Source organism: Phyllostomus discolor, chromosome 4 (genome assembly GCF_004126475.2).
Source record: "Phyllostomus discolor isolate MPI-MPIP mPhyDis1 chromosome 4, mPhyDis1.pri.v3, whole genome shotgun sequence".
NCBI classification, from domain to species: domain Eukaryota; kingdom Metazoa; phylum Chordata; class Mammalia; order Chiroptera; family Phyllostomidae; genus Phyllostomus; species Phyllostomus discolor.
In genome coordinates, this window is record NC_040906.2 from 32,628,068 (window position 1) to 32,650,285 (window position 22,218).

The 22,218-nt window shown below is 39.8% G+C and overlaps 1 protein-coding gene across 3 annotated transcripts in view; it reads left to right on the plus strand.

Annotated features, from left to right (window-relative positions):
• Positions 1-20,893, plus strand: part of HECW2 (HECT, C2 and WW domain containing E3 ubiquitin protein ligase 2) — a 353,554-nt gene extending 332,661 nt beyond the window's left edge. For all 3 annotated transcript variants that reach the window (XM_028508950.1, XM_028508951.2, XM_036023148.1), the window contains 4 exons: positions 633-747; positions 3,546-3,631; positions 4,641-4,753; positions 19,130-20,893. In XM_028508950.1, coding sequence (XP_028364751.1) covers positions 633-747; positions 3,546-3,631; positions 4,641-4,753; positions 19,130-19,241 — 426 coding nt within the window. In that variant the 3' untranslated portion in view covers positions 19,242-20,893. The remainder of the gene's footprint in view (positions 1-632; positions 748-3,545; positions 3,632-4,640; positions 4,754-19,129) is intronic.
• Positions 20,894-22,218: the final 1,325 nt, after the last annotated feature.

Below are 22,218 nucleotides of genomic sequence, written 5' to 3' on the forward strand. Positions count from 1 at the left end.
GTTCTGCGGTCTGCTGTCAGCGCTGCCACAGCCCATCTTACTGTAGTTGACATGTGTGCTGTGTTTCCAGCTTTCTTTTGCTGTACTTACTGGTACTCTTTCCACTTAGAAACTCCAATAATGTTTTCCTATACGTTTCAAGAACATTCACAAAAGTCTTAATGCCCTGTTACGAGAGATTACTGGAACAAAATGGCCTGAATTCAAATAGCATTTGACAACTTAATGATTACTGATCACATTTAGGTCATGTGTCTTACTCATGCTTAGATACGGATATCAAACCTCATGCTTGATACGTGAAGTGATGGTATCTGAGTGTCTGAATGGCTGTTACAAGTATTCCACGTGACTTCTTCTGTAGAAGCACTACATCTTTTTCAAAAGAGAAAAACAAACTGGATTAGTCAGTGCTCAATTATAAAATAAAAATTCTGTTGAGGGAAATCGCATCAACTGTGTACTGAGAGTATCTTGTATTTGGAGAGAGTTGGAGTTGTTGAAGTGCCCACACAGAGTATAGCCGTAGTACCCCCCAAACTCCTCGTTCCCTTCTGTTCTGGTGAGGCTTAATTATAGCTGAGATTCATCCAGGTTCTTGAGCCGTGCCTTGTATTCTCTTTATTCCACAGGTGGTGGATGCCAGGCTGGTATCCGTTTTCGACGCAAGAGAACTAGAACTGGTCATTGCGGGCACAGCAGAAATAGACCTAAGTGATTGGAGAAACAACACGGAGTATAGAGGAGGTAAAATTTGATATGTACATGGCTATATTTTAAGTGTGAAGTTAAAGGGAGGCAGCTGGTGCAGCAGGCGGGTCTGAATCCAGGACAGGCAAAAACGTTGCCCTCTGATCACAGGTCCAGTGCAGTCTCCTTCGAGACCTTGGGCAAGGTGCCTTCCCTTCTTTTCCTAGGTACCATCTGTCAAGGGGAGGAAGGGCTGTTTACACACTCTCGAAGGATGTCATAAGGCTTAATTATTTGTGAAGAAATGTGACCGTGAGAACACTAATCAATTGTTTTATGGTGTTGGTAGTAAAGCTCCAGGGAGCTCAAACTCCACCTGTATTCTACCTTCATTCTAAAACTGGAAGAGGCACGCCCTCTGCGTGTCCTAATAACCAGTTTTTCTCCATGTAATTGTACTACTTAGCAGTTGTAGTTCACAGTTGAAACACATGAATGGAGTAAGACATGGTTCTCAAACTTAAGTTCATTGAACAAGCCCTTCTACATTAAGCATTAAGTTCAACTAAAGAGGAAACTGCCGTTTGAAACTGCACCACGTGACACCTCACCAGTTGGGAAGCTTTAGGACCAGCCTTTGTACAGATCAGTACAGGTTCTCCATTCGTAACTGGGACCAAAGCCATTTAAATTTGATTGCTGAGTCAATATACTTTGAAAGGGGCCTGATGGTAACCCAGAGTTCAAGTTTTATCTAATAATCGTAAGCAAAGAAAGAATACATGTTCTGAAATTTATTGCTGTGTTATAAAGCCCTTGGAAAGTCATGACAAACAACAGTTGTTTTTATTTAGGTTTTGGTTTTGGTTTTGGCTTTTTAACACAGAGTGTAAAAGGTTAGCAACAGTTCGGGAGAGTGAAAATACAAACATTAGGTCATTGAGTTAATCATTTATTTAGCAGAATAAACTGAGTGCTCATCGGTTCTCCATTCATCTGCAAATTGAAACAGAGATGTAAAGAGAACAATTTTAAAAGTTCAGAGTGAAAAATAACATTTGCTATATTGCTTTTGTTTTTGCGTGTGGTGCTCGGCTCTCCCAACTCATCGCTGTAGCTGCAGGCTGCCTTTGCTCACCTGTCTTCTCTGAGAGGCAGTATTACATCGCAGCTTCCATTGCTGCTGTTTCTCATGTTCAACTGCCATAATAAGTCTTTTCCAGTTGGCCCAATGTATATAATCCATATATGGCCTTGGTTATTATAACTTGGTTAACCAAATTACTTTCACTAACTAGAACACAATTTCTCCCACATGCTACACAACTTACATCTTACCATAAATACTATAAGCTCAATTCCCCCATCCTAGGGGAGTCTAAGAGCAAGGCTATTCATCGAATCAACCATTTTTTTATTTACACAGCATAAACTTTTATTCACAGTCTATAACTAATCAAGCACCTATTTCTATGATTATTATAAATCTTATTACATGAAACCGTTGGAGGAGAGTGCTGGGGGGTGAAGCAGGAAGAGGACAAGACACCCAGCTGTCATGTGTGCTAACATAGCTAGTTGGCACTGAGAGAAGAGGTGGCTCTAAGCCACCTGCCATATGTCCATGAGGCAGCTGTTTATAGAGGCTACAATGAGACACTTCTGCTCCTCCTTCTCCAAAAGGTTTGACACAAAGAATAAAGGAAAGGCAGAAAAAGGTTGATTCATAAGGTCAGAAAATGTTAAAGCTGCAAAGAGCCAATGCACTATTTTATAGATGAGAAAGCTGTTTGCTCAACATTGAGCAAACAGCTAGTCTTTGCCACAGGGAGGGTGTGGGGCCCGTGCATCACCGTGTGCAATCCAGTTGTATTTGTCCTTCACCTGGATCCCTGTCTTCTCCAAAGGTCACTAAGCCTGACTAATTTAATGGTAAACAGTAAGGAAGGATTCCCCCCAGGATCCTACCACCACTGAAACATGTGAGGAAAAATTCAAATTACAGTAGTACTAGCCACCTTCTGTTTGGGGCTTACTTCTTCTAACTCAGAATTAGAGCAGCTTTATGCACACTGAATATGTCAGTGAATTGGTTTGAACCACTAATTGTACTTTAATCTCCGCCAGCCTTCTCTGTGAGCTTAATTTTTCTTCATGGAAAGATTTGGAATCCAAAACTACTTCCTTAATCCATCCGTGGGATGATACTTTTAGCATTTTATTAAATTCTACTTGAGCATGGAATAAAAGTAATTTTTAAGTTGACGATTATTTGGGATTCATTAGTTGAAATTAAAATAGTAAAATTCTACTTTTTTATTAATAAAAATTTTGATTTAAAAATATGAACATTACTAGTAGTTTTAAATAGTTTGCAGTTATGTATTAATTTGTATAATTATTTGACTAGCGTGTGTTTTCCTGGAAGCCCTGTGAGGGTCCGTCCTCTTTACCACTGTACCCCCAAGCTTAGTGCGGTGTTTGGCATAGTGATATACAAAAATTATTTCTTAAATGAGTGACCAGAAGAGTTAGCATTTCCAATAACGGCAATTATACTTTTCAGAAGTGACATGGTTAAAATAACTCATTTGCTGTTCTTCTCTCCACTAGCTTAATTTGCTGACTGCTGAAAGGAAATGGTGGCCTCTTGGTTTCACTCAGTGTTGTTTTCATTCAACTTTCCACACTCATACAATCATAATTACGGTGTTCTCCTTATTCTTAAATTATAAACAGCCTTTAAAGAATCCAAGATGATGATATATGTCGGGGAGGGGTCTTTGGTCAGTGTGTCATGGTGGCTTAAGGTAGAGAAGTCAAAGTAATACGGGCTTTTGTGATTGGTTCGACAGGGTATCATGACAATCATATTGTAATTCGGTGGTTCTGGGCTGCGGTGGAGAGATTCAACAATGAACAGCGACTACGGTTGTTACAGGTAAGGTGCCATTAGTTCATCTTTTTAATGCATTAATATAATTATTGTTGGAATTGCATGTTTTAATCATCGTTAAGTATACCCGATAAATACACTTCGCATTTACATGCACATGTGAGGTACGCTGTTTCCCGACTCTTCAGACTGCACGGTTCACTATGCAGATCATCCCCAACCGAGTGCACACATTTCATTAGAGTTGTGAGGAAGTACCAACTCCAGTCCAAGAATCCCAGAAACAACATCTGCCTTCAGGGCAGTTTGGCCCTTTCAGAAGGAGGTCCCAGGGTACTCTGCAGGCCAGCATCCTTAGCAACAGATGATCTTCATTCATCCCTTAAGAAGTGACCCAGTTCCTTGATAAAGAGTCCTTTCTTTTTCTCCATCTAACTTTCAACAAATTGGAGGTAACAATGAAGTTCAAGAACACTGGAAAAACTAACTCATTTTCTTGCGCTGTTTATAGTTACACTGAGAAATTGCTGCTTGGTTGCAGCTAAAAAATAATCAGATGTGAAGAAGACTTCTGGATGCTCAGACAGAGCCTTACAAGTAGGCTGGGTCTCAGCTCCTTTGGATCTGACCCTCAAATTTTCAGGTCCAGGACTTCTTTTTCTTTTGTTGCCTTTTTGGGTTTTTTTTAATTCACCATAGGTTGATCAGGGACTGATGCTAACTAGACTTAGATTAATTGATACACCCATTCACTAATCTGTAGTGGGAACTATACCTGGTTTAAGGTTCTGAACTGGTCAGCTACACAAGATGCTTTGGCTTCTCAAACCTTCCACATCCCTTTCCCTTTTATAATGTACCATCCTTCCCTGGTTCTTTGTCAGAATGCTCATGTTACAGTTATTCCTTGACTGTAAAGATCTGTCTGCCAAGCTTCCCCATTAGCGAGCAGCATGCTGCTCTTCCCGGAGCTCTGCATATAACTGATGTCGTGCATTCCTTAGCAGCCAGCCTCTTGGCCTCACCTTCTCCTTCTGTTCTCTCGGGTCGACAGTTTGTTACAGGCACATCCAGCATTCCCTATGAAGGATTCGCTTCTCTTCGAGGAAGTAATGGCCCAAGAAGATTCTGTGTGGAGAAGTGGGGGAAAATCACTGCACTTCCCAGGTAAAGTGGAAGACAATATTTCTTTACTGTCATTACACTGTTCTAGGAAAGACCTGTAACTTATGTATATTAATTACTGTTTTATGTTGAAAGTTTGGGAGAGTGGGAACAGCTTTTAGGATAAATTTATTTCATTTGCTGATATACCTTTCTAAGTGAAGAAGAAAGATCTTCCTGGTCATAGTTAACATACATGCACACATATATTAACATACAAAATGCAACACAACCGAAACATTTGTTAGCTTTAGCAGAACAACGTGGGTCATCATACTGTGGTTTCTTATGATGTGGCTCTAATGTAGATGTTTACAGAAACTCTTATTTTAATTTTATATTTATAGCTATTTAGAATTCTTTCACTAAAAATTACTGTTGGGGTTTCTAAAGAATATGAAATCGAGCCCTGGCTGGCGTAGCTCAGTGGATTGAGCGCAGGCTGTGAACCAAAGCATTGCAGGTTCGATTCCCAGTCAGGGCACATGCCTGGGTTGCAGGCCATGGCCCCCAGCAACTGCACATTGATGTTTCTCTCTCTTCCTCTCTCTTTCTCCCTCCCTTCCCCCTCTAAAAATAAATAAATAAAATCTTTTAAAAAAAAGAATATGAAATCGTGCAAATGTGCTGTGCGCCTCTTCAGCTTCTATCAGCCATGCCATGGGAATGCTCTCTGCATTGCATTCTCATTCACAACAAGACGACACATGTTCATGGAGTGGAAAACATTGCTTTCTGTTGCTACTAATATATATGTAAGACTCTGACCTTACTACTTAAAGATAAGGCAGCATTTAGGAATAAAAAAGTGTTTGGGGCTGAATGAAGATAACTGGCGCTGGAACAAAAGAAAAGGAGGGAGCAAGCAAACAAGAGCAGAATGGAGAAGAGTTGGTTTTAGAACTCCTTTCTCCAATCAGCAGTAACAATGCATTTTTGCTTCTCATTTTACTACTAATAAAATTGCAATTTGGAAAGGTTAAACGATCTTCCCTATTTGTGCAGTTCTGAGTTTCCTTAAGTACAAATGACTCTAAGAAACCTGTTAACAAGACTTCTTACCGACTGCAAAACGCCAGTTTTTAAGAATGATGTTGTGGGCACCAACACGTGGGAAGAGCAGTGCGGGAAGCCCAGATGCGGACAGCAGGCACTAGAGCCAGCGCAGGGCGGTGGAGCCTCCGCACTCACCTCGGTGTGTCTCAGCCAGGAACGGAGGCGCTGCACTCAAACACCCAAGTATTACCCCCTGGTGTACCTGATGTTCCAAATTTGGCAGACTATATTTTCATGATGTAAAGAACGCTTCCAGTTTATTTGTGCCTGAATCATGTTCTTTTTCCCTTAAATTCATATTGGTGTCTTAAAAGCATATTTACACGGACTGAGCAAGGCCTTTCCTTCACCTTTTGGAGAAGCTCAAGCATTAGCATCAAGGAGGCAGGAAAGGGGAGATCGATTGTGCCCCTTCTTTTAAAATCTGTTTTTGAAAAGATGTACTTGTGTAAAGCACATGGAACAAACTGTAATGAGAACCAGATCAGTTGTTCACATTTAATCACTATAATTGTCACCAAACCTGGTGAGCAGGGAGAGGCAGTTTGGTGTAGCCATGAGAGTTTAGCTTCAGAGAAACTTGGGTTTCATCCAAGTTCTGTTCTTACCCACAGCAGTGTCTTGGAGAAGCTGCTTACTCTTTCTGAGCCTCAGTTTCCTCATCTTCCTTGTAGGTTGGTAATACTGAGCATTAACGGAAATCATTCATCTTAAACACTTACTGCTGATCCTGGCCCTCGATAAGAATCCAGTTAGTGGCTAATGGCCGCCATTATGATTTCTGTGACCATCATTTACAATATGTATCAGGCAGTAGCGTGCTGGGAAAAGCACAGCATTGGGAGTTAGAAGACCTGGATTCTAGCCCCGCCTCTGCCACCAATTAACTCCAGGACCTAGAAGATCACTTGATTTCTGGACCCCAGTTTCCCTGCCCATAAAAGGCCGGTTTCGGGGGTGGGGGGGGTGGATATAATGGGTTTGGTTGAGCAAGAAATGACATCAACAGGTTGTTGAAGGATCTCGGGGGTCGGGCTGGATTTACTTTTTCACTTCCCCAGGAGCTGCAGGAAGTTGGTGTGCTGACTCACGAGAAGCAGGGGTGTTCTTCAGTGTTGTTGCACACACACAGTTGGGCAACAGGCGTTGTTGTTTCTTCCCTTCTTTATTATGACCTAAGGCTGCTTCTAGATTCTTCGTTTTACCCAGATTGTAAAATGGCATAGATAAAGATGAGATGAGGCACATGAGGAAAGCAGTCTGTGTTCATGTGTCTATAACAAGCCCTAACTTCCCAGGTCTGATAGGTGGAAAGAGCTGCTTGGCTGTTCTACTTCTCATTAGCCTACTTGTATAACCTAGTTTGACAGGCATGGCTGCTGATCCCAGCCCTACGATGCACTAGCTCTGTGAGCCTAAGCAAGAGACTAGGTCCATCTCCGAAGAGGAGGAATAACAATGCTGTGCCCAAAGAGTGTTTGTGAGGAGTGAGATGCTATGTGTGACAGTCCTCAGGGATAGTAGGTTTTTTTATCTTTTTAACCTTTTATCCTAAATCTTCTGTAAGCCACTGTACTGCTGTACCCATTCAAATGTGCTCCACAGAAAAAGTACATTTGGTGAAACACAATAAAAAGAAGAACCTCACCATCAGAAATGGTTTCTTCACTGATAACATTTTCATCACCCTTTGGGACATGTGGGGTGTGACTTAGGTATGAAAAAGATCTATAAGATTGGCTCTGATATAAAGAGATTGTCTTCTATGGCTGAGTCCATTTCCCCTTTTACCAGAACAATTTCTGGTAGGTTTAAGCTGTAGAACTGAAGAGTGATTTGTGTCAAGCTGGTCAACCCTATGTTATTTCTTTTACTTATTAGTGAGATGGTGTTTATTTAAAATGTAACATTGTACACACTGGAGATGAAATGGATGGATGCCCTTCTTACTTAAAAAATCAGTTCTCTAAAAAGTCTGGTGTCTTCCATCAGGCATGCAGGGGGGCCATGCAGGGGGTGGGTATCCAGGGGGGGCTGCAGCCTGGAATGCTGGAAGCAGCTGTCAGGGATGAGAGCGAGCAGTGCTGGCAAACTGAGGGCACCGCAGCCTTTCCAAACATGGAGGCTGGAGGGCCTTTCAACCTTTCAAGCAAGCTCATCTTTTCTCAGACGTCCTAGTCTCACTTTGTGGTAGGTAGCAGTGAATACAGCACTACTCGCCATGTGAGCCAAGAGGTGTAAAATTATATATGGGTTGCCTCGGAAGCCAGTGCAACCTGAATCAGTGGTCCTTCTTTCTCTCTTGTGGTAATAAAGTAACGAGAAACCCAGATGATAAATAATGATAGGGGCAGGCGGGTGTCTCCTTAGAGGCTTATGGCCTGAACACATCACTGCACTTCCTCTGCCTGGTGGTTGGTAGTTAGCAGTATATTTTGCACTTGTGTAGATTGCCTGTTCCCCAGTGTTCTCAGGGACTTATGAGACAGTAAGTCCACTTTATGGTGATTGCTCTTAAATATTCTGAAAAACAGGCTGCTGCCATGCCAGCCTGGAAATAGCCAGGCAAATCCTCTCTCCCAGCGTGGTATGGGGTTGATATGCTCATCTCTGAGGTTCTTGCCAAGGAAGATAACAGAAGAGTTGGAGGGCTTCAATCACGATGTTCTTTTAAATATCATGCTGGTTCTGCCAAGGGGGGAACCCTGGGTTGTTTTTTTTTTTAAATGATTCTGTCTGGACAGTATTATGAATGAAATGCTTACCCAAATTAAAAAGTAAGAAGCAAGAGTTAATTATGAAATGAGTATCTCAGGGAGATGGTTTTTCTAGTGGAATAGAACTTAAAAAGATAAAGTTATTTTTTAAGTGAAAAAGACAACTTTTTTCATTTTTCAAACTCTGATTTTTATTCTTATGAAAAGTAAACTGTTCACAAAAAATCCCAAGATGTTAAAAATATATATATATCTGTCAAGAATCCACTGTGGAGATAATCCTTAAATATTTTGGAGTGTATGTTTTTACTCATTTCTATATATATACCCATTTTTTAAAACAAAAAAAACTATATGAACAATAAAAAATAAATATATATAAATATACTGTTTGCACCCTCTTCTTGTTTACCAAATATCCCTAATCATTCACATCTTTCCATGTCATTAAATATTGCTCTACAATGTCATCAATAATTCAGTTTTTTTCCTCCTCGGTGCAAGGAGTATTGTCTATTGTCAAAGAGAACCTCAGCTAGGAAATAGAAAAACAACTGAGGAGTCCTGTAATATAGTGTCACTTTCTTTAATTAAAAATGTTTCAGCACAAGAGACAGGCTCTGGGAGGCCCCTGGTGCCCCATCTCTTCTTTAGTGGCCCTGAGGCAATCCCCTTGGTTGCCCCAGCCCCCACCACCCACTGGTCCGCTGAGGTGCTCGTGGTCTCAGAGAAGATTGGCAGGAGATCCTCATGTATAGTCTGCTCCACAGTTCAATCTCTGATATAAGGTCCTCTTAATTCTTTTCCCCTCTTCCCTCTCATTCAGTTCTACTATCTGGCAAGAATATTTTAGGTTTTTACTTTATTCTATCATTGAATCAGCATATCTAGCAAAAATGTATCAATGATGTCTAGTAATAGTACCTTGTTAAAAAATCCTTAAATGTGCTGTAATCCAAATGTGCATTTGGGTTAGTCTTTACTTTGGGAAGTGGGTAAAATGATCAGAAAAACATATTGTGTCTAAAAGGGGACTCGAGTCATTAATGTAGAAAGTAGAACTCCTGAACTAATTTGTGATTCTGTGATGGAACGAAGAAAATTGCAATTGCTGCGAGCAGCAGAGAATAGGACCATCTAAGTCAAAATGGTTAATGGTGCTTGGGGGCTGTTTCACAAGCCACATTGGAAAGTGTGTATCTGTGACTGAAAATCACTACTGCTCTGAAGGAATGGTTGTAACCCTTTCCTTGGCCTAAGAACAAAAACTAGTTTGGGTTCATCTCTTCCCACCGCCCTAGTCCACCACGTCAGCACCTCTCACCTGGGCCACTGCAGCAGCCTGCTGGCTGAACTTCTGCCTCTGTTGATACATCCTGTTCATTCTGAACTCAGCAACCAGAGTAATCTTCTGAAATCTCAGAAACACCCCTCCCCTGCTTTTGTGTCCCTCTATCTTCATCTGAACAGTTGGGACAGATGATAGAAGAGTAAATGAGGTAACACATGCAAAGTGCTTAAAATGATGCCTAACATATCATTCAATAAATTTAACCCTGATTATTATTGTTCCTAATACCTTGCCTTCAGAACTGGCATGGTGTTTCATAGTGTTTAGGTGTACAGGAAAAGATATTTCTATTTTGCTTGGACTTCCAAGAGTCCTCAACCTGGAACAGTTCCTGACCAGCTTTTCTTCTATTGGCTTGAATTTCCTACATTTAAAAAGTATGTACTCTTCATCTTTTCCCAGGAACAACCACAGGTGAAGATGTTACCTGCTTGTAATGAATAGTGTCTCCTCCTAGTTATCCCTGGATGCAGGAATTCCCACTGTGGGGACATTCCATACTTTATTTATGGACCCAGGTGCCTTTTAACCAAGGTGGCCTAATAAGACCTTAAAATAAGACATTAATTCTAACTAGAATTATTTAAGGCTCCATCAAGCCTTTAGATACTCGGCACACATTTACTACGTGTCAACTATTGCCCATGTGGACCACAGAGAAAGGAACAATAGATTTGAATGAACAGATAGCCAACATCATTGCCACCAAAGGGTATATGACAAATTAGCGGGGGTAGTAACTGCCCTAGAATTCCTTTTCATTGATTCACATGTACTGAACATCGGGGGGTGGTCAGGAGTTGTGCTCTGCCATCATGGGTTACACAGATATTTGTGAACTAATCTCAGCAGGAATTCCTGATCTAAATTTTATGGTCAAAGAAAGTATTAATGGGGATAGGTGGGAAATTGTGTATATTTAAAAAGTCATAACAGAAGTTATACTTTTATTTGTGTTCATAAATCACCTTAGGCTAACAAAATAATCATTACATTACTTTAATTGAATTTTATCACCGTGCAATTGGTGACTTTGCATTTTTCATGCTGATTACAATCTCTGAATTCATCATCTACCCCCTACCCATTTCCTGTCTTGATTAATGGCACCTCTGCCATGTCACTCCACACCTAGCCACTGACTCCTTTTCATTCTCGGGATAAATGGTAAAGGTCCTTGCGTGAACGCACTTCACTTCCCGATGTGGCCCTGCCTCCTCATCTGGCTTCAGGTCCAGCCTTGGCTCCTGTCTCTCAAGCTCTTGCACTCCTCTGGTTTCCTGGTGATGTAATGCTTCCTCACACTTCCGGTTAGTGTGCTAGGAACATTCTTCTCCTTGTTGATCCAGAAAAAGCCTGCACACCTACAAATCCTTCAAAGCTTGGCATAGTGTCCTCTATAAAGCCTTTCCAGACTCTGCAGAGCAGACTGTAACTCACTGTATTATAATGGTTTGTGTGCAGGGCCCATATGAATCTTTTGGGTTAGTTAAACAAAGGTATCTAGTAGTCTTCTGGAGAGATGTGGCCCTGAGCGAGGTCGGGCTCCTGGTTTGGTGAGCAGAGCCTATGGTAGACCGGGGTTCAGTGCCTGCTCACAGCAGCCAGATCCCCAAGTATAGAGCTCAGACTGCATGACATTTAGGAGATCCCGTTTGTCTGTGCATGTGTGTGAGGGGAGATCCCCCAAACCAGAATTTATTTATAAAGAAATTGTTTGTTTATTCTTACATGTTTAAACTTCAGTCACCTTCCAAGTACTCTCCATTTGATATAATACACCTATCGGGATGTTTTTCCACTGCTCAAAACAGTTTCTGAACTCATCGATTTTGATGCCTTCTAGTGCTTCTGTCATTTTTTTGTTTCACCGCTTCCACGTAGGCAAAATGTTTCCCTTTGAGGGCTTGTTTCATCCAGGGAAACAACAAAAGGCCTCTCAGTGTGAGATCGGGTGAATGGGAAGCATGGGGCACCAGGGTCATGCCATTTTTGGTCAAAAACCAGACCCTCACTGCAGTGCGGGCAGGTGTGCTCATAAATCACCTGTCATGAAGTGGGCAAATATGTCAAAGAGTCGTCAAAAAAATTCACCGTGCTGAACGGAGCCTCACAACAACGCCAGCTGTTGTGATACAGATGGGTTCCTAGAACACTCACCTAGCGAGGGAAGCCTGTACTACAAAGGGCCCACCTTCCTGAAGATAATTCCAGGGATTTTTGGGTCCCCCCTAATACATACACACATTTGTTTGTATATATACTCACGTATATGTATATATACATACTTTTGCCTGTATATATACATATGTGTGAGTATATATATACACATTTGTGTGTGTGTGTGTGTGTGTGTGTATCCTCACCCAAGGATATGTTTATTGATTTTAAAGAGAGGGAGAGAAACATCAATGAAAGAGAATGAAAGAAACATCAACCACTTGCTTCCCATAGGTCAAGGTGTGAACCTGCAACCTAGGTGCGTGCCCCGTCTGGGATAGAACCCATGACCTTTTTGGTATACAAGATAATGATCCAACCAATTGAGCAATTCGGTTAGGGGTGGTCTGTATATTTTCCCGCCTGAGTGTAAACTCCTTGTAGGCAGAAGCCGGACTATTATTCATCCTCATCTACCAGGGGACAGCTCAGTGCCTGGCATGCAGCATTAGCTCAGTATTTGTTCATTCCGTGAATGAAGGAGTAAATGAAATGTAATGCCAATTGAAAAAATAATTTTTATTCATTGGGGCATTTTGTATGGGAATGACAAGCTTTCAAAATATGGACTCTTCAAGGGGGAAAATAATAAGAGATTTTACAGGTGAAAGGGCTTGGGTGCTGCCTGAGCACACACTGGGCCCTGCACTAGGAGGCTCTGGAGAGCCCAGAGGAAGCCTCTCTTTGCCTCTTCCACAGCCCAGCTCCTGGCGGGCCCTGCTCTGTGGGACAGCCCGCTCTGCCAGCTTGAGCTGCAGGCACCCCGGATGGTCTTGGGGGAAACCTGTGGTAAAACAGATGGGTAACATTTGAAATTGACAGGTCAGTTAGGTCAGGAATCCTTACATTTCGGAAGAAATCTTGACATTATGAAGTGGTGTGTTCCAAGATCCTTTAGGAACTTCCCAGAATGATTTTAATTACTGGATGAAGAGGCTGGAATAGGAGTAAGGAAACCGAAATCTGAAGAATTATGCACCACTGATGCCTGAAAAAGAGAGTATTGACAAAACATTTTCTAAATTATAATGCAAATAAAAAGGACTTATTAGATCCGAATACATTTTGTTTCTAGGACTGATTACTAAATAAAATGATGTCCATGGCTTTCTCCTTTTCCCTCTCTCTCTCTCTCTCTCTCTCAATTTAAATTACTCATTATAATTGTTTATTTGTCTTATATTTTGAGTCCTTACAAGCTACCGAAAATTAATTCTGGGAAAATAGGGTTAAATTGATAAATAAGTACACACACACACCGAGAAATACATTAACCTGTGACTTGGTCTATGAAAATGTGGATGTAATTGTGATACTTTGGCTCACTGGATTTGGATACTTGACTTGTCTATCTATAGAAAAAAGAGAGGGTAAGAATGTGACCTCTTGGTTAACATTGGAAGAATCCAGAAAGCACCAAGAGATCTATTAAGTCAGACCAGATGTCTGGGGGGCTTTTAAATTTTCTTTATATTGATGCCAGAGTGGTTTCCCAAAGACAGGTTCAGACCTGCCCTCCTTGAGTGGTTCTGGCTGCACAGATCAAAATGAGGTAAACTCATTACAGCCTCAGTGTGGCTGGCTTTGAAAGATTCGAAAAATGTTCTTTTGTGGAGACTGAATAACTGGATGTGCTTTTGCTGCCAATATCAACACGATCCAAGGGCCCTCCTGTTATTTTCTGCTGGAGTTTTCTTAGGACATGGAATGGGGTGGGGGAGGGGGTGTGAAAAACCTCAGAGGATTGTGTTTTGTTTTCCTTTTTTTTTTTTCCTGTTTTTGGCTCATACAGCAAGTCGATGGTAAATATTGGGCAATTTACTTAACCGCACTATTCCTCAATTTCCTTATTAGCAATGCTGTCTTGTTTATAAAGAGTTTTGAAATTTTTGCAAGCACACAAAGTGCCGGTGTGGATAGCCAGCCTAGATATCTTATTTCTAAGCCACTTGATGCCTCTCCAGTCGTGAAGACCACCTGCATCAGACTCACTTGGAGTTATTATTAAAATGCAGAATTCTAGGCCCATCCCAAACCTTCTGCATTAGAACCCCAGGGGATGCAGCCAAAAATCTCCATCGTAAACAAGCTTCTTGCCGATTCTGATCATTCTGAGTATCTCTGTTCTCTGGGGAGCCTGAGGTAGAACTCAGCACTTAAAAATCCCCTGGTATCTCCCAGGGTTTTTTGGATTGACCCAATTTTGACCATTTGCCCCAGAGCTATTGCATCTTGTGATTGAATCATTTATTTTAAAAAATGTTTGAAGTTATATTTTGCTAATCCCTGTCCCCAAAACATGTAAATCTTCAAAGATGTTGAAGACTAGCAGTTCACCATCGGGGATGGGGTGAAGTTAACAGTCAGGCTTCCAAAAGCAAAAAGCACTGAGCTGATGAGCATTAGTCTCCCTGCTTTCGGTTTAACATTGGACTTCCCCTAGGAACCAAAGGTTGAGGTCCTGTTCTTGATTTGGCCACTGACTCAGCTTTGACCTTGGGAAAACCACTTAATCTCTCTGCCCAGTTTCCCCCTTTACAATATGTACTTTCTCCATCCTCTTGAAACATTTTTCAGAGGAGCCGTTCAGTTTATGCAGAAGGAAACTTCTGTTCCAGTAACTGCATGCTGTACAACCAGATGTGAATTAGGAAGCAGTGATTGCCTTAGGTTGAGGATCAGCAATGGCGATCGTGTCATGACTGAGGAGGATCAAGAAAGGTTGTCTAGTCCTTCCTTAGAGAGAAGAGTACCCAGGCTTATAGATTTATTGGATGAGATACTATAGAGTCTACAAAGATAATACAGAAACTGCAACATGAGACATGTGGAATTCCTGTTTCTGTTCTCAGAAACCTGGGAGAGTGAAAGGTCAGCGGTTTACTTCCAGTTTTATCCCCCCACCTGCCCTTGCTGGTGTATTATATCACCTTTATGACCCTTGCCACCTTTTCTTGGACCTGCACCTTGAGACCTATAGGAGTTTCTATTGCTGCGTGACCACAGACCTAGTTTAAAACAACACACAATTATTATAGCAGTGTTTCTGTGGGCCAGAAGTCCAGGCAGGCATGGCTTAGCTGAGTCTTTTGCTCGGTGTCTTACAAGGCTATGAAATCAAGGTGTCAGCTGAACTGTATTCTCATCTGGAGGATCAACTAGGGAATGACCTGCTCCCAAGCTCACTGAGATTGTTGGCAAAATCCATTTCTTGCAGCTGTAGAATTCATGGCAGTGTCTTCAAATACAGCAGCAGTGGGTCTCTGACCTCTAGGTGTTCTTTTAAAGCTCTCGCCTAACTAGGTCAGGTGCATGCAGGATAATCACCCTTTTGATTAAGCTAAAAATCAGATGATTTATGGACTTCAATATTTGCATCATATCTTCATATTTGCTGTGTTCCATTGGCTATAAGTGAGTTAAAGGTCCTGTTCACACTCCAGAGATGGGGATTATATAAAGACACGGGTTGTGATAGGTTGTCTTAGAATTCTGCCTGCCGTAAGACCACAATGAATTAATATTTGCCATTCAATCTAACTATGTGCAAGTTAATTGGGGGCTTTAGGCATTATTACTATTTATGAATTTTCATTCCCATGTATGTGATCATTTGTTAATTCTTGATTATCTAAATTAAATTTTGATTTTTTACCTTTAGTTAAGGGAAAGTCTTTGGTTGTTGAGAAGGAAGGAACAGGCTTTACTGGGGTGTGATAGATTCATTCACCTGTAGTCATGTTCTGGCCTAAGCAAATAAAACATAATTAGGGATTATTGCTTACCTAGAGTTAGGATCATATTTTGAACTACTTTTATTTCCTAGTTCACCCAACATGATTCATGTGAAAAATGAATTCACATGTACCTATTCAAGATTACAACTATATATAAAGTACTCTTTGAAAAATTCTCCCAAAAGTTGACTTTTTGCATTTTGATACACCAGCACTACCAAAAGGAAAAATAGACAACAAAAAACTTTCTATTAGGTATAAACAATAGAGATTACCTTTTCAACATGATTTCTAATCATAGCAACACACTGAAGAGAGGAAGACAATGTATTCAGAAATAGATGCCAACCAGATTGATATTGTTCTGTAAATGAAATGCATACTAAAAAAGTGAACAGGGTAGGTGAGATTAGCAGGAGATACTTCAAGAGTTATTCTCTTTATTTCATAGTATTCAAACAAATCAATAAGAAATCCTAAAGCTTCAAACAATAAATAGACTTCACACTCATTAGCATGGCTATTATCAAAATAAAAAGAATAATAAGGGTTGGCGAGGATGTAGCATAATTGGAGCTTTGAGCAGTGCTGATACGAGTGTAGAATGGTACAGCCACCGTGGAAAAGAGTATGGCAGCTCGTTAAAAATGAGTTACCATATGATCTAACAGCTCCACTTCTGGGTGTATACACAAAAGAATTGAAATCAGGTGTTTATACTAGTGTTCATGATAGCATTTTTTACAATAGCCAAAAAAAAAAAAAAAAAAGGAAACAACCAACCCAAATGGCCATTCATGGGTGGATAACAAACTTTGGTATATACACACAATGGACTATTAGTCAGCCTTACAAAGAAAGGAAATTCTGACCCTTGCTACAACATGAACCAGAAAATGTTATGCTAAATGAAATAAGCCAGTCAAAAGAGACAGATACTGTATGATTCCACTTACAGGAAGTGCCCAGAGTGGTCAGATTCATAGAGACAGAAAACAGAATGGTGATTGCAGGGACAGGAGTTAGTGTCCAGTGGGTGCAGAGTTCCACCTGGAAAAGGTGAGAAGTCCCAGAGATGGGTGGTGGTGATGGTTACAGAACAAAGTGAATGCACTTAGTGCTGTAGACCTGTGCACTTAAAAATGGTTAACATGACAAACTTTATGTGCTGTATATTTTATCACAATAAAAACATTAAAAGAAGATGAACATTCAGATCACAAAACAGGAAATGCTACAAGCAAGTTGACTTGGGGAAGGATGTTCAGCCTTGCTGATAACCAAAGAAAAAAATGTTTGATTTAAAAGTATATCTTTTAGTCTAATGGGATAAGGAATGTTATGTGTCTAAACACACAAAGTATGAAATATAATTAGAGTGAAAATATATTTTGCTTCTCTGCTTCTTCTCTCTCTAGAACAAAGATAAAGTCTCCATTTAATATTTTTATTCCAGTGTTTCATGCAAGATAGATAGAACTGTCTTATACTAGTTCAATTTTTTAAAAAATAAAAGGTTGTGGTTCTACTGTAAAGTGGTATAATAAGAATTACATTAAGTGCAATTCTCAAATAGTTTATTATATCCAAAAAAGGTGTTTGCCTGAAAATATTAATTAGATGATTTACCTTCTTAGAGTTTCTAATAACAAGTTTGTAAACTCTCAGGCAATGCTATTGCCGTGTCCTGAAACTGGTGTTCTTGTGCCAGAGCCCTTCACGTTCCTGTCTTCAGTCAGCTGCATGGCCACACACCTGTCTTCTTATCTCTTTATCTCATAATTTCCACGAGTCATGATTGTCTCTTAGCAATTTAATGAAAGCAATTAGAGTAAATCTTTTTGATGATGAAGAAATGTATTGTAGCTAATAATACATCTCTTATTAATTGGTCAAACACTATGACTCAGGAATTGTATTAAATGTTTTCTGTCATTTTGTTTAATCCTCATATCCTTCTGAGACAAATTGTATTATTCTTTTTTTTACTGGAGACAAAGTTGAGTCTCAGAGAGTTTTCCTAACTCACTCCAATTCATGCAGCTGGTTGGTAGAGCTACAATTCCAACCCAAGTCTGTCTAACACCAAACCTCTGATCTTCCCACCACTACACTACACTGCATCTAGGAATATAATTATATTCATTTCATAAGTGTCAAAGTTATGAATAAGAACAAAATTTATACATGCAACTTTACAAAAATAGCACATTAATAATCATAGCTCTTAAAATTCCATATTATTAATTCAGGAACATATTTTTAGTCAAAGTTTAGCTCCCACAACAGGCTGTTGTACATTCATAACAAAATGCTTCCTATCCCATGTCAAACGTGTAGATTTGCTTCCTGATAAGATGTACTATCTGAAGACTCTCAGTTGTTGTTTTTTACTGTGATTCAGGTGCAAACAACAGGAAAGCATTTTTTTCTCCTATCTTGGCAAAGGGGGAGTATTTCTAAAAAAGAATACTTAATGTAATGATTTCAACGGCCATTATTTTGCATTGTGATTTAGGAGAAAACAGATGATAGCCCAGAATTCAAAGGAGTAACAATGGTGTACCAACTTTGACAGGGGAGGCCAGCCAGGGACTTTCCCAGGAATCTGCGCTGTGAGGCAGGACTCAGACACAATCGGTACTCCTGCCTGCCCAGTGGTGTGAAACAATTTGAAACGGAAGATTTCCTGAGAGACATCCTTGCACACATCAACTCTGAAAATGGATTACTTTGCAAGAGCCCATATTCATGTCTGAAAAACAAGTATCAGCACAAGAGAATCAAAAATGAGAGCTTGTGTTTTTAATTCCTAGACATCTAAACAAGTAGTAATATATATGAAATATGGATTTTAAGTTGCAAAAATATGAAAAATATATTTTTTAATTTTTTAAAAGATTTTATTGATTTATCTTTAGGAGAGGGGATGGGAGGTTGAAAGAAAGAGAGAGAAACATCTATTGCAACCCAGCATGTGCCCTGTCTGGGAAATGAAATGATGACCTTTCGCTTTGTGGGTAGATGCCCAACCAGCTGAGCCATACCAGTCAGGGCAAAAAATACACATTTTTAAACATCTCATTTCCCTAAGAGAAATTCAATTCTGATTTTTTTCAATTCTGAATTATAAAGTCAAAATATTTTCAAAGTTTTCTCCAAAATGAGTGTGAAACTTGGTAACAAACCAAATTGAATATGAAAGGGAAGCATGCACGTAACACACACACACGTGCAGAACAAGTGACTTCATTTTCCTCCAAGCGTTCTAAACTACATGTGCTTCCTCTGTTTGCAGAGCTCACACTTGCTTTAACCGTCTGGACCTACCCCCGTACCCATCCTTCTCCATGCTTTATGAAAAACTCTTGACAGCAGTTGAAGAGACCAGCACCTTTGGACTTGAGTGACCCGGAAGCACAATGCCTGGGTGTGGTACAGACAGGCAATTTCAGAAGCTGCCCCCTAGAAGAACGGCTGAACATTGGAAGTTTGAAAAGTATGCTTCCATTAGAGTAAAACCGAGTGCTGTCATCTCCCAGAAGCATGTGCTCTGCCACATTCGCGGACTGGATAGTGGTGATGAGTCCCCTTTGAAGGATTTGGGTGAGCTTGATGCCCAGGGAACAAGCCAACAGTCTTTCAATCAACAGTTCTTGACTGCCAAACTTTTTTCCATTTGTTATGTTCCAAGACAAAGATGAACCTGTGTATGATCAGCTAGCTCCAGGGTAACTTTTCAGAGACTCAGGAGAATCTTGAAACTTACCTTTGAACGTGGTTCGCGCCAAACTGGCAGCACTTGACCCCATCACCAAATTAGTGTGCGTTAAATAATATAATAAAAACAAATGTATTTCCTGAAAGTACATTCATTTCAGCCCTCAATTGTAACAGAATATTAATTTTCATGCTTATGTGTGCCTGCATGGTGTGCACCATAGGTTGCAGCTTTCATGAGAGACGAGTGAAAATGACACCAAGTCAATATGAGGTAACTTGAAAGATTTGCAATAAGGTGGTCTGTGACAATGTATATTCAAAGTGGTATGTATGTACTTATGGCTGAAGACGAACTGTTATACAATGAATTACTAATGAAAGACTTTATGCTTTATAATGCATGGAAACTATTTTAAATAACTAGCAATTAATCACAGCATATCAGGAAAAAGTACACAGTGAGTTCTGTTTATTTTTTATAGGTTCATTATACTTGTGTTCTTTAAGATGTATATAGGAGCCTACCTGTCCTGCCATACGTGTCACCTGCCCCATTTTCACATTCCATGCTTGCTCCGGCATCATGCTAGTGTGTATCCTTTTAAGCACTCTCAAGGGAAAAAAGGGCCTTTTATTTTTATAAAGGTACAAAAAATTCCCCAAAATATTTTGCACTGAATGTACCAAAGTTGAAGGGACATTACAATATGACTAACAGTAACTCCATCACTTGACGAGTATACTAGAAAACAGCTTCTAAATCAGACTTCCTTCACAGTGCCATGTCTACCACTACAAGGACTGTGCATCTCAGTAATAATTTTTTAAGACTCACGATATGTGATAGTATGATATGCATTTATTTAAAATGCATTAGACTCTTCCATCCATCAACTACTTTACCGGATGGCATTTAATAAAGATATTTCGTACTTCCCCCACTGCTTTTTATTTGTACAGCATCATTAAACACTACGCTCAGTGAGGGAGCCATCAGCAACACCCAGGAGATCAGCTCTCTGTAGTAATAGGAATTCCATTTTCCCTCATCAGTGAAGACATCCCAGATTGGAACTCTCAGTACTATATTTCTAAGCCTGCATTTTCACTGATGCATAATTTTCTTATCGATATAAGGAAACAATTTTTCTATGGTATCTCAGAAACTGCATGACATCACTAATGTTCTATTTGCTTAGTTTTATTAGAGGGTGTCCTTTGTTTTTATTGCTTTTGGGGTTTTTCATATCATTGTTTATTTCCTGACTTATGGCCATAACTAATCAGAGGCTCAATACGGTGAAGTTCAATTGTGAATAATAAAAGCATTGGATTAACATTTGGTTTGCCAGCCTATGGTTTTACAGGCATTGCCTGAACACTTCTGTGATATACAAGTAGCCATGGAATTCCAGTTATGGGATGTTGGCAATCTTACACTTTATAAAGGTTATATGCCTGGTTTTTGTAGGTTGGTTTTAAGAGCTGATTGCTCCCCTGTTGGTTAAGCTATGTTTACTATTGGGACTCTCTGGTTGCATTCCTGCACTAAAGGGAGATACTGCAGTGCAGGGAAATGCTCAGAAATAAAGGCCACAGAAACCTGCAAATGAGAAAGGAAGATTTACCTGTGTGATATAATTGGACCAGGAAAAAGGGAAGAGAAAAAAATTTTAACTGGAAATTTTAGTTTGTACTTACCGATCATGAATGTAAGTATATTTAGTTTTGCAAACTGTTTTTACTTGTTTATATTTTTCATTATAAGGAGAAATAATATAATATAGTTTATTTAAAAAACTACATTTTTGATGGTATATATGGTGTTTCAGAGCTGGCATCTCTAAGCAGCTGACGTAGAAGTTTGCATTTCTTTCAAAAATACATTCATAGACCGTGTTAGCTTTCATTTTGGTTTGTAGCTCTTTGTTACCATATTCCATATTATTTGGTGAGAGAAATTTGAAATAAAATGTATCTCTGTAATTATTTCTAACAAATATATTTCTTCGTTAGGGCATCCAACTTCTCAAATAACAGTATAAGCATCTAGTTGCTACTGTTCTCAGAATTGGGGATTATCAGAGATTTGCTTATCAAATCAAAACACCATGATACTTGACCTATTTTTCTTCATTAGTAAAACAAAAAGTCCAATGGGAACTTTACAAAATATTAAATACCATTACCACAGAATAATTTAGATTTTAATACACTTTGCAAATAGAAATATCCATGTATATTTTCTTCTGGACTGTGAATTAGATAACTTGCTGTATGGCTTTGTTTTCTTTAAGAAATTCTTAAGTGATGCTCGGACTAGGCTGTCTTGTGGCGTGAGAGACAGGCACAATACATCGTACATGCGCTCAGAGCATCTCTGGGATGAGACAAGGGGCACGTTATTGGCGTTTACTCTGTGCCAGCCACTGTGTTTGATGATGGAGCTACCAGATTCACAATCTGCCCTTGAGAAGTTCACGGTCTAGAGGAATAGACGCCAAGGTTCAAAAAGGGATTTTTAACAAAATTTGGTATGTTCTACAGTCAAGAAATGAGAAGAGAATGGCTTGTTCCATCTGGGAGACCCATTGAAGGCTTAGTCCATTGGAGCTACTGTGTCGGAAAAAAAACCAAAAAACAAAAAAAAACACTCACATAATT